Raw genomic sequence first — 16,117 nt, 5'->3', positions numbered from 1 at the left:
CAAAACACTGTATCTTGATTTAGGGTTTGGGTTCAGTGTAATTTGGGAATTTGGGGTTTAGAGTCCAAGTTCAATCACCAAGCTTGTACCAGTTTGTTTGGGAATTTGGGGAATTTGGGAATTTTTGCGTGTCTAGGGTTTGGGAAGAAGTACCGATCTTCTGTGTTTGCTTTCTAGTTTGTTCTTCTCATTGTTGAAGAGTTAAAAATAACACTTGTTCTTATGTTCAAGTTTTGTTCCCCAGTAGTAACACTTGCATTTGCCCAATCATAAAGAAAGGAGAACTCAAAATTGTGGATTAACCATTTATTCTTGCCTTATTGATCATTTCGTATTTAGGTAAGTTTGTTGATATTATTTTAATCAAAATGTCCTTACTTTTATTCCTTCGATTTGAGTTGAATTTATTTAGTTATTACTAAAAAGGGGTAAACAACTGAACTAAAACTACAAAAGTTTACTCTTCGACAATCTCTAATTTTAGTTGACTTCACTGTGAATTTCCTCAAATAAGCATCACAGTTTTTGCTTTAAGTGTTATTTAAACTTTTAACTTGGTAAAAACATTTGAATGACTTGGAAATTTTTGTGCATTTTAAAATCTCTTTTAAGAAAAACTTATTGGGTGGGGCTGGACAAAGCCTAATTTATTCATATACTGTTGAGGCTTTGAAGTAATTTAGTATAAAACTGCATCTACAAGTAAATGCTTTAGCTGTTCTTCCTTCTTTATATATTTTTAAATTTTTCTCCATGTTGCAGTAAAAATTGTTGAAAGTAATTTTCTTAGAACGTAATCGATTTTCCAGCACTCTGTAATTAGCTCTGTAGTTGGTAAACAATGTTAAACTATGTTACACGATTTCTTCATTCTTCGATTGTTCCTAAAGTATCCATCTGACAGATATATCTGGATTCCGGACACATATTCAAACATTGATATAGAACACATGGAGAACAAAAAGTTCCTTTCACACCGAGTTCCTACATGTCTGCTACGCTTTGTTCAATGAGTTTGTTATTTCTCTGCTGTTTGTTTCTTACACAGATTTGGATATTGTATATACATTGTAAAATGGGCTGCCGATTTAATGAATGTTAAATACATGACTTACTAAAATTACAGTATATATTACATTACTTACATTACTTACTAAAATATATTACATTACTTAAATATATTACTTACTAAAATTTATAACTTACATTACTTAAATATATTACATTACTTAAAATTTATATATATATTACATTACTTAAATAAAAATTAGCTTTTATTGTTTTATTTAATTATAAATATATTATTAATTTATTTAACGTAAGGCACAAAAATAAATTTATTATTAATATTTACTTATTCGTCATTTCAGTCTTAATTTTATTTTTTATCATTTCTTTCTATATTCAAACTTAATTAAATTATTTTTATTTTGCAAAAATACTTATATTAAAATTTTAATATATTGATAACATTTCATATAATGTATACTTTATTACTGTTGTAGATATTTGTTTTTATGAATATTTTTAAATTTGTTGAAATTTTAAAATTTTTTGTTATTTTTTCTGATTTTTATGCAATAAATATGAATTATTACGTGAGTTGTCACTTTAATGTCATTAAATTTTAAGAGTTTATCTAACCGTTTTATCTAAAAATTATAATTTAATTAAATATTAAAAGTTGAAAGTGAAAATGATCGAAAAATCAAATTAGTGTTGAAATGATAAAAGTAGTAAATATTAAAGGGGAGTGATCCACTTACATCCTCGATTAATATTTTAACTATTTTGCCATTGAACTTTTAAGTCGATTGTAATAAATAAAACTTGCATAATACATAATACACAACTTAATTAATATTATACATAACATACATAATAATACATAACTTAATTAATATTATACATAACATACATAATACATAATACATGATACATAAATTACATAATACATAACTTACATAATACACAACTTACATAATACACAACTTAATTAATATTATACATAACTTAATTACAAGTTATACATAACATACATAATACATAACTTACATAATACACAACTTAATTAATATTATACATAACATACATAATACATAATACATAAATTACATAATACATAACTTACATAATACACAACTTACATAATACACAACTTAATTAATATTATACATAACTTAATTACAAGTTATACATAACATACATATGACGTGGCACCATGATGGACGAACCGATGATGGATTATCAAGTCAAACAAGTTTTTTACTCAAAAGATCCAACTGATGAGGGTTGGTACGTTGTACTCCGTAACATCCCTAGAGACTTGTTTGACATGGGCAGTGGAAGTATAGATAACATCGACGACAGATCAGAAACTTTGCCCTTTCCAGAACAAAACTTAAACGATAATATCCCTAGTACTAGTGCACAATTTCAATGGGTTTGTCAGGATACAGATGAAGATATTTACGAATAATGATGTAGTAAGATTTTACGATTGTTTAATTATATGTAATATCATAATTTAAATCTTGATCTTATTATATATTTGAACTATTTTATATGTGCTGTTATTGTTGTAATTAGTTATAAAGTTTTTAACTATTTTACGTGTATTGCAGATAAAATGCCTAGAAGAAAAATTCTAAGGGGAAGCATTGTTCAAAATGATCCAAACTCGATAGAAACAAATAGTACTGAACAACAGATAACAATTGGATCTTCGAATGTTCCAATTACACCTGAGGATCCTACAGAAGTTCAAAGTAATTTTACATTTAATTTACATGCGTGTTGACTTATAATTGATTTATTTTTCAAATTCTTATATTATAATATACCATTTGTAGCTGAAAATGGTGGGACGCGCAGAGGTCGAGGACATACGCTACTTAGAGAGTTATACGAGTTAGATCTAGTCGAGCGTGTCAAAGTTGGACGAAACAGTTTTGGTCAGCCTGTTGGATCAGAAGCTCGACTTTTAGCAGGATACATGGGCATTTTAGCACGAAATGCGAATATGTTGCCTATCAACTACGAGCCATGGCATCAAATGCCCGATAGCAACAAAAACCAAGCCATCGATAATATTAAGGTAACAAAATGTTAATGTCATCTGTAATGCTTGGGAAATAGTTTCATTTATATTTACTTTATTAACTTGTGTTTTTTGTAGGTGAGGTTTGCTTTAGAGGTCTCGGATGCTTATGTAAAAAAGGCATTGGGAAAAAGATGGAGAGACAATAAAAGTACTTTGAAGAAAAATTATTATAAGACAAAAATAACCCTCGATGAGAAATTGCAAAATGTCCCGCCAGGTATGTTGAGGTACAAATGGGAAGATGCAGTTAGATTTTGGCATTCGAAGAAAGGCGAGGTATGACGTACTTCCAAACTATTGTAATTATTTTTGTTTATAGTATTTACTATTTACGTACTAAAAATTTCATAACGTAGGATCGTGAACAAGTTGGAAAAAGCAGCAGGCAAAAACAAAAATTCACTCACACAGCCGGGTCCAGAAGTTTTGCATGTGTAGCTGAGGCGGAGGTATTTTTAATTTTTTAATATTGTCAAATATGTATAACTTTCCATTAAATAATATTTTTACTACTATATTGTAGGAACTGTCGTCCGGTCAAAAAGTTAGACGCCTTCAACTTTTTGAAATTACACATAGGAAGAAAGATGGATCTCCCATGACTCCTAAAGCTGGTGAAATAATGGTACGTTTACTTAATACGATTTGACTTGTTTTACATATAAAATAGTGTTTATTTTCTAATGGTTTAATTCATTGCTTGTAATGCGACTATTGTTATGTTGCATATGTTTTTTAATATATATTGCGTTCCTAACTATGTGATTTATTTATTAGGAAAAACTAAATGATAAAAAGGCGGAGTACGAAACGATTGCTTCTAGTGATAGTTCTATTCATCTTGAAGACATTGATAACCGGATTATTACTGAAGTTTTGGGTCCTGAAAGGTATGGTCGGGTTCGATTTCAAGGATCTTTTGTTATCCCAACCCAATATTTTGGATCCAGCTCGCAACAATACATGGCTTCGGGGAGTCAGGCTCAAGCTGAAGTTCAGAGGTTAAAAGACTAGATGACTCAGATGCAAGCGACCACAGTTGAAGTTCAAAGGAAATATGAAGAACTCCAGCTACAACTTAAAGCAGAGGCGGCAGCGAGGGAAGCAGAGGCTGCAGCGAGAGAAGCAGAGCAGAGCAAAAAGTACGACGAACTCCAGCAGTAGCTTCAGACTATGATGAAGATGTTTCAGTCGCAACTTCCACCGTCATAGTGTATTGCATAAATATTTTTATCATTTTAACATTTAACATTTTGCAAAAATAATATGAATTCACTTTTATTTATTGATATTAATATTATTTTATTTGTTTAATTTGAAATATTATATAAATTTATTGCTTTTGGCTGGTTTAGATCTGGTTGCTTTTGATTTGTTGCTACAGGAGGGCTGAAAAAATGAAAAATTTAATATAAAAAAATCCCAAAAATAGTGGCGTTTTTGTATAAAACGCCGCTAAAGACTATGTTCTTTAGCGGCGCTTAGAAAGAAACGCCACTAAAGACCATGTTCTTTAGCGGCGCTTAGAAAAAAACGTCGTTAAAGACCATGTTCTTTAGCGGCGCTTAGAAAGAAACACTGCTAAAGATCATGGTCTTTAGCGGCGTTTTTGTTTGTAAACGCTGCAAACGTTTGCGACGTTTTCGTTAGCGGCCTTTTTTGCGGCGCCTTTGGAAGCGCCGCAAATACCTTTAGTGGCGTTAAAAAGCGCCGCTAAAGGCCTAAAAAAACGCCGCTAAAGACCTGTTTTGGTGTAGTGATACACATGTACATACATTATATATTGAGACTTAAAAGGGATACTTTATCTCGTCTACTTCAATATCAATGACTTCCTCTCTTCAAGAACCTCAACATCCTGAAATTTAAACTTGTTGAGCGAAGTGATGCTAGAAATTTTGGACATAGGCCACTACCAGATCATTCATGACCATATGAGTAACTACTCCCTCGACATAACCTCCCCCGGCTGAGGATGAACCCTTGCTTCTCTGATTTCGGTCATTTTCCAAATACGTGAAACAACAATAGTCGCTACATCCATAAATTTTGGTCGTGGTTGTTGAGGATTTCATGTTTGGAAACAAAAGTGGCACATTATTAGCAGCATAGTTTGAAATCATAGGCTTCGAAAGGGTGTCTTTCTTTGCTAGTGACTGCATTTAGGTATTACCCAAGTTTTTGATGCGTCCATAAAGGTTTCCAAGGCATCTCACCATTCTTTGCTTAGTAAGGAGCCTTATGACAGTTCCAACAGGCATACAAAATACTGAAAAGAAAATCAACAAAATCTTTCCCAGCTTCAGCGAACAGCACTCTCTCAGACTTCGAGTCTATCAGAAGCTTTAGCCTAACAGTGGTGGTGGCAGCCATGGCAAAAAGCTATTTCTAAAAACTAGGAGCTTCACAGTTGTTCAATACGGTTACTGCGATGATAAATATGACAGAGTCTATGCTTTATATAGAGGTTAATTTGCTGTAACCAAGGACACTACTACCTAAGATGTGGACTTCCCAATACTATGTTTATTACTGGCCTCTAACAAAATGAAGTACCAACCTCTAACCCGGTCCCTTTTGTTCTTTAAAATTCAACATTTAATACCAGGAGCTGAACCAAAAGACTCCTTAAGTAGAGTCTCTAGTAATTCTGACTTGAGATCTCAACAATCAGTAGCTATTGTCATTCTTCAATGGGGTCTCCTTTAGGAGTTTACGTATTTCTCAGCAAAAGTTGTTATGTAATTAGAGATTACCAGAGTGATGGTCCAAATTACTTATTATGGGCTTCTGTTTTCCCATCAAAGCCAAGGAATTAAGGTCTACAAGACAATGTTGTTAACTTTGAAGGAATTAATAAATGATTTTAAGGATGTGGGATGCTGCTCTTTCTAGATCTCTTGTGTCTGCAACTTCTTTCCAATTCTACTATTTTGCAAAGCCACACACTTCTCCATCTCATTTCCTCTTAATTTTCACCCGTTCTTTTACAAAATATAGTAACCCTTTAAGCTGGATCTATCCCTTTATTCAAGTATTTATTCTGAAAATTATCTTTTCCATAGAATTATTTTAGCCATTACTTTATATTATCATTCCTATTGGTAAAAACCTCTGCATTGTCAAAGCCAACAACTGTTTTGAAACATAAGTCTGCAACTAGATTTTAACATCAACAAAACATCGAAAGATCAACATATATAACCATTTGAGTTCATAAAAGTTCTAACTTAAGAGACATACAAATATTGAAATCAACAAAAGAAAATGAGCAACAACATGTTAGATTTGTAAAATAAATTTAAAATAAAACTTAATAAATGAGGATCTATAATGTCAAATAATCAATAATAAATCAAGAACAAAATTAGATGCAGAAGCGTGCCTGAATTCATGAATTTCTTGAAATCTACAGATCTTGAGGATTTGATCTTTCAAATTAATACACAAAAAAAAACTCAGAGAATATTTGTTCTCTCTTTCCTAAGGATGAGATATCAGAAAAGATATCTTGTGTGTAATTTGGAGATCATAACCCTAATATTTATAACATTGACATATTAGTTCTAATTTCTAATTAGCTCATCATTAATTAGAATTTGATTAGAACTCAATTACTAGAGTATCTACACATATTTGACCTATAATTTATTTAATAATTAAAGCCTAATAAAATTTTAACCAAATTAGATCACTTTTAATTTGGGCTAACCTATCATGATAGTAAATAATAACATGTAATTGCCCTTATTATATATATGATATCCATATTTTCCAACGATCTCCCACTTGGACCACATATATACTAATTATTCTATAATTACATGTCATTATATAACCTTATGAGCTCAAAAATTTTATTATCATATCTAAAAGGTATTTTGAAGAAATTTGTCCACTAATTATGTTAACATAGAACCAAGGTGACTTTTGTTACATATATCATAACTAAGTCAATCCCCGATCACGTATATTAACAAAAAATGACATAGATTAAGTATGGATGTGTAGCATGGAATTTACATGCAATATGATCTAAATATGTCTATTTCAAGTGGTCCTCTTAAACCTTAGTGAGATCAAACATTACCAAAATCAGAGTTTGAATAAACCAAATAAACTTTATTTCTACAAAAAATAAATTTAATATATTTAAACTAAAATAACTAAAAATATGTCTATAATATAATAGCATTTAAAAATACAAACTCCTACTAAAACCAAATATCCTTTAAATGACATTACACCCATATGAGCAATATGCTCTTGTAAAACCTTTAGGTGTAGTTCCTTAGTAAGCGGATCCGTAATCATGGAGTTTGTCCTAATATGCTTTGTAGGTACCTAGCCACTCTAAACTTTTACTTTAACAACCAAGAACTTAAAGTTTATGTGTTTTAACTTTGATATATTCTTGTTGCTATTGGAATAAAATATTGCAATTTGTTTTCTCAATTTGCATCTTAGTGACAAAATATTGTATCCATATTTCATCAAAATCGATATTCTATATACTTGATGATCTCTAACTGATGAGATCTCTGATATGCGAGTATGTAATCTTTTGTTCTCTAAAAATACCTTATAACCCTCTTGGATGCTATCCAATGGTCCAAACTAGGGTTGCTTAAAATATCTACCTAACATCCCAATAATGTACACAATATTCCAATGTATACAAACCTGAATGTACATTAGACTTTCCACTACTAAAATGTAAAGATTCTTATGCATTTTCGTAATCTCAAAATTATTCTTAGGGTATTGATTGAGGTTATACTTATTATTAACAAGCAGTATGTCACTAACATATAAAACCAAATATAGAACCTTGCTCCCACTAAACTTATGGTATATACGATTATCAACAAAATTCATCTCTAAATCGAATAAGATAATCATTTGGTAAAATTTGTAATATTACTGATGAAAAGTCTGCTTAAGCCCATAGATGAAGTTATTTAATTTGCAAATCATTACCTTTGCATCATCAGACACAAAAATTTTTGATTGCACCATATAAATGTATGGTCAATGTTACCATTGAGAAACCATTAACTTAATATTCATCTGATGTAGCTTAAGGTCAAAATATTCCACTAAAGCCATTATAACCCTTTCTCTAGTGGACCTGTTTAATGATATTCATTCTTGAGGTTGTTGAGTTTGTTCTTCTGGAACAATTACCTCATCTTGAATAGGGAGGTGTTCAACATTGTATTATTGAGGCTCTAGATTCACTTCTTAATCAATGATAGGTATGAGAACCTAAACATCGTCAAAAGTGATAGTAGAAACTGAGTTAAAATTCAATTCATCCTTAAAAGCAATATCTTTCACCTTATTTCCCCCTCCAAACTCAACACCCTAAAAGAATGTTGCAATTCTCATCTAAAAAATATATCTAATTGTGGGATCATAAAACTCATAGCCCTTAGATCGCTCAAAATTTCATTGACCCTTATACTTTATAGACATCAAAGAAGTCAGAAGTGATGTCATTTCAACCTTATCATTTTTAGCAAAACGTTTCTCAATTTCGTCAAGGAAACTTTGACCTAAGTAATCTTTTTAGATTCTTTGCCCTTAAAGGCTTCTGAAATGTTGTGCTTCATGACCATTAGACTCATGCAATTTGAACGATCCCACCTCTCAAAATCCCTTTTAACATAAGGGGTGCTTTCTACAGTGAGAGGTGCAGGTTGTTCTTCCCTTAGTGTAATGTCTATGTTCATACAACCAAATACTATAAGTAAGTGCCTTTTCCATTCATTGAAATTAGTCCCATTAAGCATGGGTGTAAAATTTATATTAGTAGATATTGTGGCAGTAAAAGATGAATTAGCTAAATATAGAACAAAAAATATATAAAAATAAGCTCAGATCAATATTCATAAGTAAACAATAAATTTAGGATAATGGTTAATCCCATCTCAAGATGCCAAACACAACATCAAGTTTTTGGATAGTAATATTAACAGTAAGCGGTACTCTTGCTATATCAATCAAACATTGACAATAAATTATGTCGAACAATGAATTAATCTTTGGACTAACATATTGCTCACATAAAGTACCTTATAATTGTCACACATTTATCGCCACATATGTCGTTGAAATTCTACCAAATATTAACTTACTTTTGGGTCAATTAATAAACGCATGAATCACAAAAAACATATAATCATCTTGACATTTTAAATAAACTAATCTACACAAAAGAGGTCACTTTGGCGGCATTTTGTTTCAACTACTCTATTTAAAATATTAGACATCATTAATTAAAACCTAAAGCCAAAATCAATTTATTTGTTTAAAAATATTTCTCTTAATTTCATCTTTCAATCAAATTAAAACATAATAGTATATATATATATATGTATATATATATATTTATCTCAAAACAACATAGAATAGTGTTGACAAATATAATAATAGTAGAATAAATCATAAACCATAAACAACCTCACATAAGACTTCAAATTTAAACTAAAATAATTTGAATATATCGAGACACTCCATTAATATTTTATTTTCGAACAAAATATTAATTTGTAAGTGATATCCGGTATAGTAATCGACATTGACAATAAGAACATGTCGAACAATAAATCTTCTTTTGAGCCAATTTATTACTCACATGTAAAACCGAATAATCGTCACATGTTTATCACCATAGTTGCACATGTAATATTATTAATCCTTCATTTAAGCCGATCAATATTAACATAACATAAGTTATATGCACAGAACTTTTATATTTTAAAACAAAATAATTTATACAAAAAAATCACTTTGGTTACTTATTGCTTCAATTAAGTTATTTTAAAATATATAAAACATATCAATATTCAAATTTAAAAATTACTCGATAGTCAAATGTCAAAGCTATTTTTTATTGCTTTATAAACTTCAAAATAACCCAGTTGTCTTAATAATGCAATAAAAACCGAAAATCTTAATCGTTGATTGTTTTTTTTTGTTCCAAAACTATATATATCAAAATCAAATGAAATAATGTAGTGGTTCAATGCCAAATAATTAACAAGCACATGTATTCATAATTTTGACATGGACAAAAACACCAAAGCAATTCATGCATATACATATATTCATAATTAAATAGAAAACTTAAGTTGTTATGATTAAATAGATATTCACATGAATCCTTGAAAAATATTTTCAAGCCAATAAATATATAAAAAATTCATAATAGTTGGCATATCCCACAATTCATACAATAAACCATATCATCATAATTTAACCAAATATTTGGAACTATAAGATGCCAAAACCTAAGATTATAGAACCAGATTTAAAACCAAAATATTTAAATATGTATGTGTCTTGGTAGTATAGATAATTGAAATTCATCGACTAATATTAATAACTTTAAAATGAACAATTATGCACAAAAAAGGAATCAAAATAGGCGGCACAATTGGTAAAATTCAACAACAACTATGATGCAAAACATTAAACATGAAAGATTAATTCATCTTGCACCAAAGCACCCATTAAATTGAATATATAACCATAACAAAAAAAAATTAACAACTTCAACGATTTTCATCAAAACTTAATTTCACCAATTAAACTATAAAAGATATCTTATTTAATAATGATTATAAACACCTATTCACGCCAACTATAATCATGCACTAATCCTCAAAATCATTGATATGCATATAATATATATACACACAATATATACACAATTATAATAATAGAAAAATAATACTGGTTTGCCTTATACATTTCATGTAAACTCAAATTTATATTTATGACTAAAGACATTACCATAAAACTTCTTTATATGCACAAATACTTTAAAAAATTTCATAACCATCAACTATAAAAGAATCTCAAATTGTATAAAAACCTTTATATGCTAACCATTTATGAAAATTCATAGTCACCATGTTAAAAAAACCTAAATATTTTAATTTTAGTCGGATTCCATAAGGATTAAAACTTATACAAAATAATTATTTGCGAAACCAAAAGTAATTATTCAGTATATATGAATTGAATTCAATGGTGAATATAATTCATCATGAATAAAGACAAAAGATGATAATTCCATATATATTCAACCACAAACAGAAAATTTAAAACAAATAGTGCAAAAAAAAACATCTTACCAACATTCATTCATTCGATTATCAAGTGAATTAACTTTCAAAACCAATTATACAACTCAATTAGAATTCTTCAATTGCAAAAGTTGTAAGTATGTAACTTTAATTTAATAATGACTTTAACCAAAATTTATAAAATAGTTGTGTGAAAAGAAAATAAAGAAATCTCACAAATCAATTTTTATCAATTGATTATAAATAAATAAACCTTCATCTAATTTTGAATAGCATATGCAAATATTAAACTAGATTATATTTATAAAACCCTAAAATTTTATTTAAAGAATCAAAACCCAAAAATTTATCAGATTAATCTCAAAGATTCAACATAATATATAATTAAAATATCAAATCCATAAAATAAAAAAAGAAAAACGAATCAATCCAAAAATAATAAAGAATCAATTCATTCTCAATGATTCAACATGACAAAGCTCGGATGTCACTTGTTAGATTTGTAAAATAAATTTAAAATAAAACTTAATAAACCAGGATCTATCATGTCAAGTAATCAATAATAAATCAAGAACAAAACTAAATGTAGAAGCGTATCGAATCCATGAATTGCTTGAAATCTATGAAGCTTAAGGATTCGATCTTCCAAATTAATACAAAAGAAAAATTCAGAGCATATTTGCTCTCTCTTCCTTAGGATGTGATATTAGAAAAGATATCTTGTGTGTAATTTAAGACATAATCCTAATATTTATAACATTGACATATTAGTTCTAACCCATCATTAATTAGAATTTGATTAGAACTCAATTACTAGAGTATCTACACATATTTGACCTATACTTTATTTAATAATTAAATCCCAATAAAATTTTAACCAAATTAGATCACTTTTAATTTGGGTTAACCTATCATGATAATAAATAATAACATGTAATTATCCTTATTATATATGTGATATCCATATTTTCCAACACGACAATCTTTGGACCAGCCAACAACATACACTTCGTAAATTTGTAAAACAACCAGCAACGCATCAACACAAGCAGAAGCATCAAGCATTTCGATCACTTAGAACCCGTCTTCCAAGCCTTTTGGGTAAGGAATACACTGGTAAGCACGGTCTTGTATTGTAGCAATGCCTTTAGTATCTCCACACCTTGAAATAAAAAACCAGACGAATGCCATGAAACCTGAGTTTATTGCAGCAACTTAAAAATGAAATGATAAAACGACACTCACTTCATTAATGCGTACATCAACCACTTTCTCTTCCAAAGCATCAACTTGTTGAACGTTGAACTTATTGAGCATAGTTATGCTTGAAATAGTTGACATTGCTGTCACTGTCGGATCATCCATGATCGTATACGCAACGAACCCTTCGACTTAACCACCCTCAATTGCAGCAGCTGATGAAGCTGAAACCTTATTTGGGGGGTTCACAAGTGTTGCAGGGATGTTCATGTCATGAGAGCAAGAAGGGCAAGTAGATGTTGGATCATTTGCATAGTACATACGACAATTGCTATTATGACCGTTAGGACATCGGTAAAACCTTAGTCTTATAGATGATTCAATGTTTGGCAACAAGAGAGGAACATCGGCTGCCAAGCTTGAAGAATACTTAGGTTTCGACAAGGTATCCTTGTTTGTTATCGTCAGAATGTATGCATCGCCCAAATTCTCAACGATCCCGTAAAGGTTTGCAAGGCATCCAACCATGCCTGCTTCTGAAAGCATTCTTATAACGGTACCAGGAGGCAATAACAGTATGTTGAAGAGAAAATCAACGAAATTTTAGCCAGCTTCAGCTTAAAGAACCCTTCTCCCTTTCGTATCTATCAGACGCTTCAAGGTCATGGTGGTGGCAGCCGTTGCGGTCGCCATTGAAATAGTCGACCTGAAATGGAGGCAAATGCAGAGAATTCCCATCCTATTACTGCTTGCTTTATATATAGAGAGAATTGTAAAGGACAAAATGAGCTTTCACTAAAGAGAACTCTTGACTTTCCACTACTTCATCTATACGTAGTTTGAAACTGCCATGTAACATTAATGGAGTTTCATTACTCCCACAACAAATCATCAATAACTGACGTTGAATCTGTTACCATATAGAATTAATAGAGGAAAGTTCTTTTATAAATTTCTGCCACTTAAAGTTCAAACCAATGGGCTTCCATGAAATTCATCAAGAAACTATAACGATCAAAAACCTTGAAGAAAAACAGTCATCAATGTATAAATTAGTTTATATTGGAAATTAGGAATGCCAACCATTTTAAGGTTTTGTTGGGTGTAAATTATGTTGAAGTTACTCTATTTATTCCTAAAAGAACAAACTTTTATTTTAGAATTTTGATTAGCATTAAATAATATAATTTTAACTCGAACTTAAATTGCATGTAAATATGATCGAATTTAAAATGGAGAATGAGAACTAAATACATTTTTTTATTAGATAAAAAAGTTCATTGAGCTAATTTGGTAGTTTGATATTTAAATTGAATTGAATCAACCCAGAGATTATGGTCAGGCTTCATGGTTATTGTTGGTCATTTTCTGCAGTTGATTTTAACATTTAGATGGGTATTCTTTCGGTATGAAAAAACCTTGTAAAATCAATACGAAAAATATAAATTATTTTAATCGAGTCAAGCTCAAATTATAAAGCTTGAATTGAGTTTGTCAAGTTCAAAAGATTCAACTCAATTTGCAATAGACAAATTGAACTGCTCATGCTAACCCGATTAAAGCTCGTTTATCTAATAAAAACATTTGTTCGATTCTCATGCTTGGCTTCCTACAGATGAAATAGTGGAAAATCAAGAGTTCTCTCTTCTTTTTATTTTTTTGGCCAAAGGAAAATCAAGAGTTCTCTTTAATGAATGTTCATTTAATTTTGTCCTTTCCCATTCTCTCAGTATATAAAGCAAGCGATAACATGATGGGGATTCACTGCAATTCCCGTCATTTCATATGGTCTAATTCAATCCATGGCAACCTCCACCACCATAACCTTGAAGCTCCTGATTGATACAAAAGGGCAGAGTGTTCTATATGCCGAAGCTGGCAAAGATTTTGTTGATTTTCTCTTTAACATATTGATATTGCCTGTAGGTACTGTTATAAGGCTGCTTGCAAAAGAAGGCATGGTCGGATGCCTTGCAAACCTTTACGAGAGCGTTGAAAATTTGGGTGATACATACTTCCAACCGACAACAAACAAGGATACCTTGTTGAAACCTAACTATTCATCAAGCTTGGCAACCAATGTTCCTCGCTTGTTACCAACCATTCAATATAAAACCACACAAAGCATTTACATGTGTTCTACTAATAATTTTGGCTGTGTTTCACGTTGTGGTAATTATTATGCAAATGATCCAACATCGAAGTGTCCTTCTTGCAAAAATGCTATGAACTCCCCTGCATCATTTGTAGAACCCCCAAATAAGGTTTCAACTGCATCATCGGATGCAAATGAAGGCGGTTATGTGAAAGGTGTTGTTACATATACGATCATGGATGATCTGACGGTCACGCCAATGTCAACTATTTCAAGCATAACTATGCTCAATAAGTTCAACGTTCAACGAGTTGATGCTTTGGAAGAGAAAGTGGTTGATGTAGGCATAAATGAGGTGAGCTTCATTATCCCCATTTCTCTATACGTTGCTTTACACATAGGTTTCATGGCATTGGTCTGGATTTTTGTTTCAGGGTGTGGAGTTACTGACGGCGTCGCTACAGTCCAAGAACGCGCTTACCAATGTATTCCTTACCCAGAAGGCCGGGAAGAAGCGTTGTAAGTGATCGAAATGCTTGATGCTTTCTGCTGCTGTTGATGCGTTGCTGGTTTGTTTACAAATTTACAAAGTGTGTTGCTGTCGGCTTTTTCATTTGTGATTTAATTACTTACATCTCTATGAAGTTTTAACAGTTATGAAATCAGTGGTTTTGTTGATGTTACAATCTGGTTTCAGATTATTATGATAAAATAATTGTTGGCTTGTACAAATCTCAAGTTTTTTACCAATTGGAATGTTGAACCAGTATCAAGAAATCTTAACATAAATTTTATCATAATAGAATTTGATGATTTTCAAAAGTACTTAAAAGAAGGGATAGAAGAGCCTAAACTCTAAAATTGCGAATAGTGGAGGAGAAATTTGCGCTTAATAATTTTTAATTAATTATTATATCTTATTTTATTAAAATCAAAAACATTTTTATTATTTTATTCTCATAAATATTAAAGTCATTGTTTAAGTAAAGTTGATTAGTTAATTATTAAAATAAAGTAAATTATCTGATTTTTTAATAGATTGAATACCAACTAATTTTGTTAAATTAAATATTGGTTAAAATTTTAAAAGTATTTACGTGAATCAAATAAACTATTTTCAATTATTAATCAATTATCTTTTGTTAAATTAATTAATTACATATCAAATAATTTTACCATTAATTATTAATTATTAATTATTAATTAATTAATTAATTAATTAATTATCTCAATATTTGTATTACTATATATGAAAGGAGACTCATTTTCCTTTCTTTTCTTTTTCATTTTATACAATATTGGTCAAATACCACTTTGGTCTGTACAGTTTTATTTTCTTTTTACAATTTATGGAACCACAGATGAAAATAATATTGCTGATAAAGTAATATTTCCACTTATTGATCAGAAGAGATATATCCTTTGAGGTTAGGATTTGAAGTATATTTTAAATGTCAAAACTATTTTTTATTGCACAATTGATAAAATTCAACAGCAACTATGATGCAAAACATTAAACATGAAAGATTAATTCATCTTGCACCAAAGCACCCATTAAATTGAATATATAACCATAACAAAAAAAAAACAACTTCAACGATATTCATCAAAACTTAATTTCAC

At 30.2% G+C, this 16,117-nt stretch overlaps 1 protein-coding gene across 1 annotated transcript; it reads left to right on the top strand.

Moving 5' to 3' along the window:
- The first annotated feature begins 14,201 nt into the window (after nt 1–14,201).
- LOC105775636 (hypothetical protein) lies at nt 14,202–15,021 on the top strand. The gene is made up of 2 exons (XM_012598133.1): nt 14,202–14,849; nt 14,929–15,021. The coding sequence occupies exons 1-2, from the start codon at nt 14,202–14,204 to the stop codon at nt 15,019–15,021; spliced, it is 741 nt and encodes a 246-aa protein (XP_012453587.1).
- The last annotated feature ends 1,096 nt before the right edge of the window (nt 15,022–16,117 follow it).

Source organism: Gossypium raimondii, chromosome 10 (genome assembly GCF_025698545.1).
Source record: "Gossypium raimondii isolate GPD5lz chromosome 10, ASM2569854v1, whole genome shotgun sequence".
Classification (NCBI taxonomy): Eukaryota; Viridiplantae; Streptophyta; class Magnoliopsida; order Malvales; family Malvaceae; genus Gossypium; species Gossypium raimondii.
The sequence above is the reverse complement of the archived record's forward strand: the minus strand, read 5'-3'. Positions and strand labels throughout refer to the sequence as shown.

What these genes read in the sequence shown, in the direction of transcription:
- LOC105775636 (XM_012598133.1), top strand. Translation starts at nt 14,202, where the DNA reads ATGGCAACCTCCACCACCATAACCTTGAAGCTCCTGATTGATACAAAA. An exon ending in TTGATGTAGGCATAAATGAG is followed by an intron (nt 14,850 to 14,928) that starts GTGAGCTTCATT and finishes TTTTTGTTTCAG; the next exon opens with GGTGTGGAGTTACTGACGGC.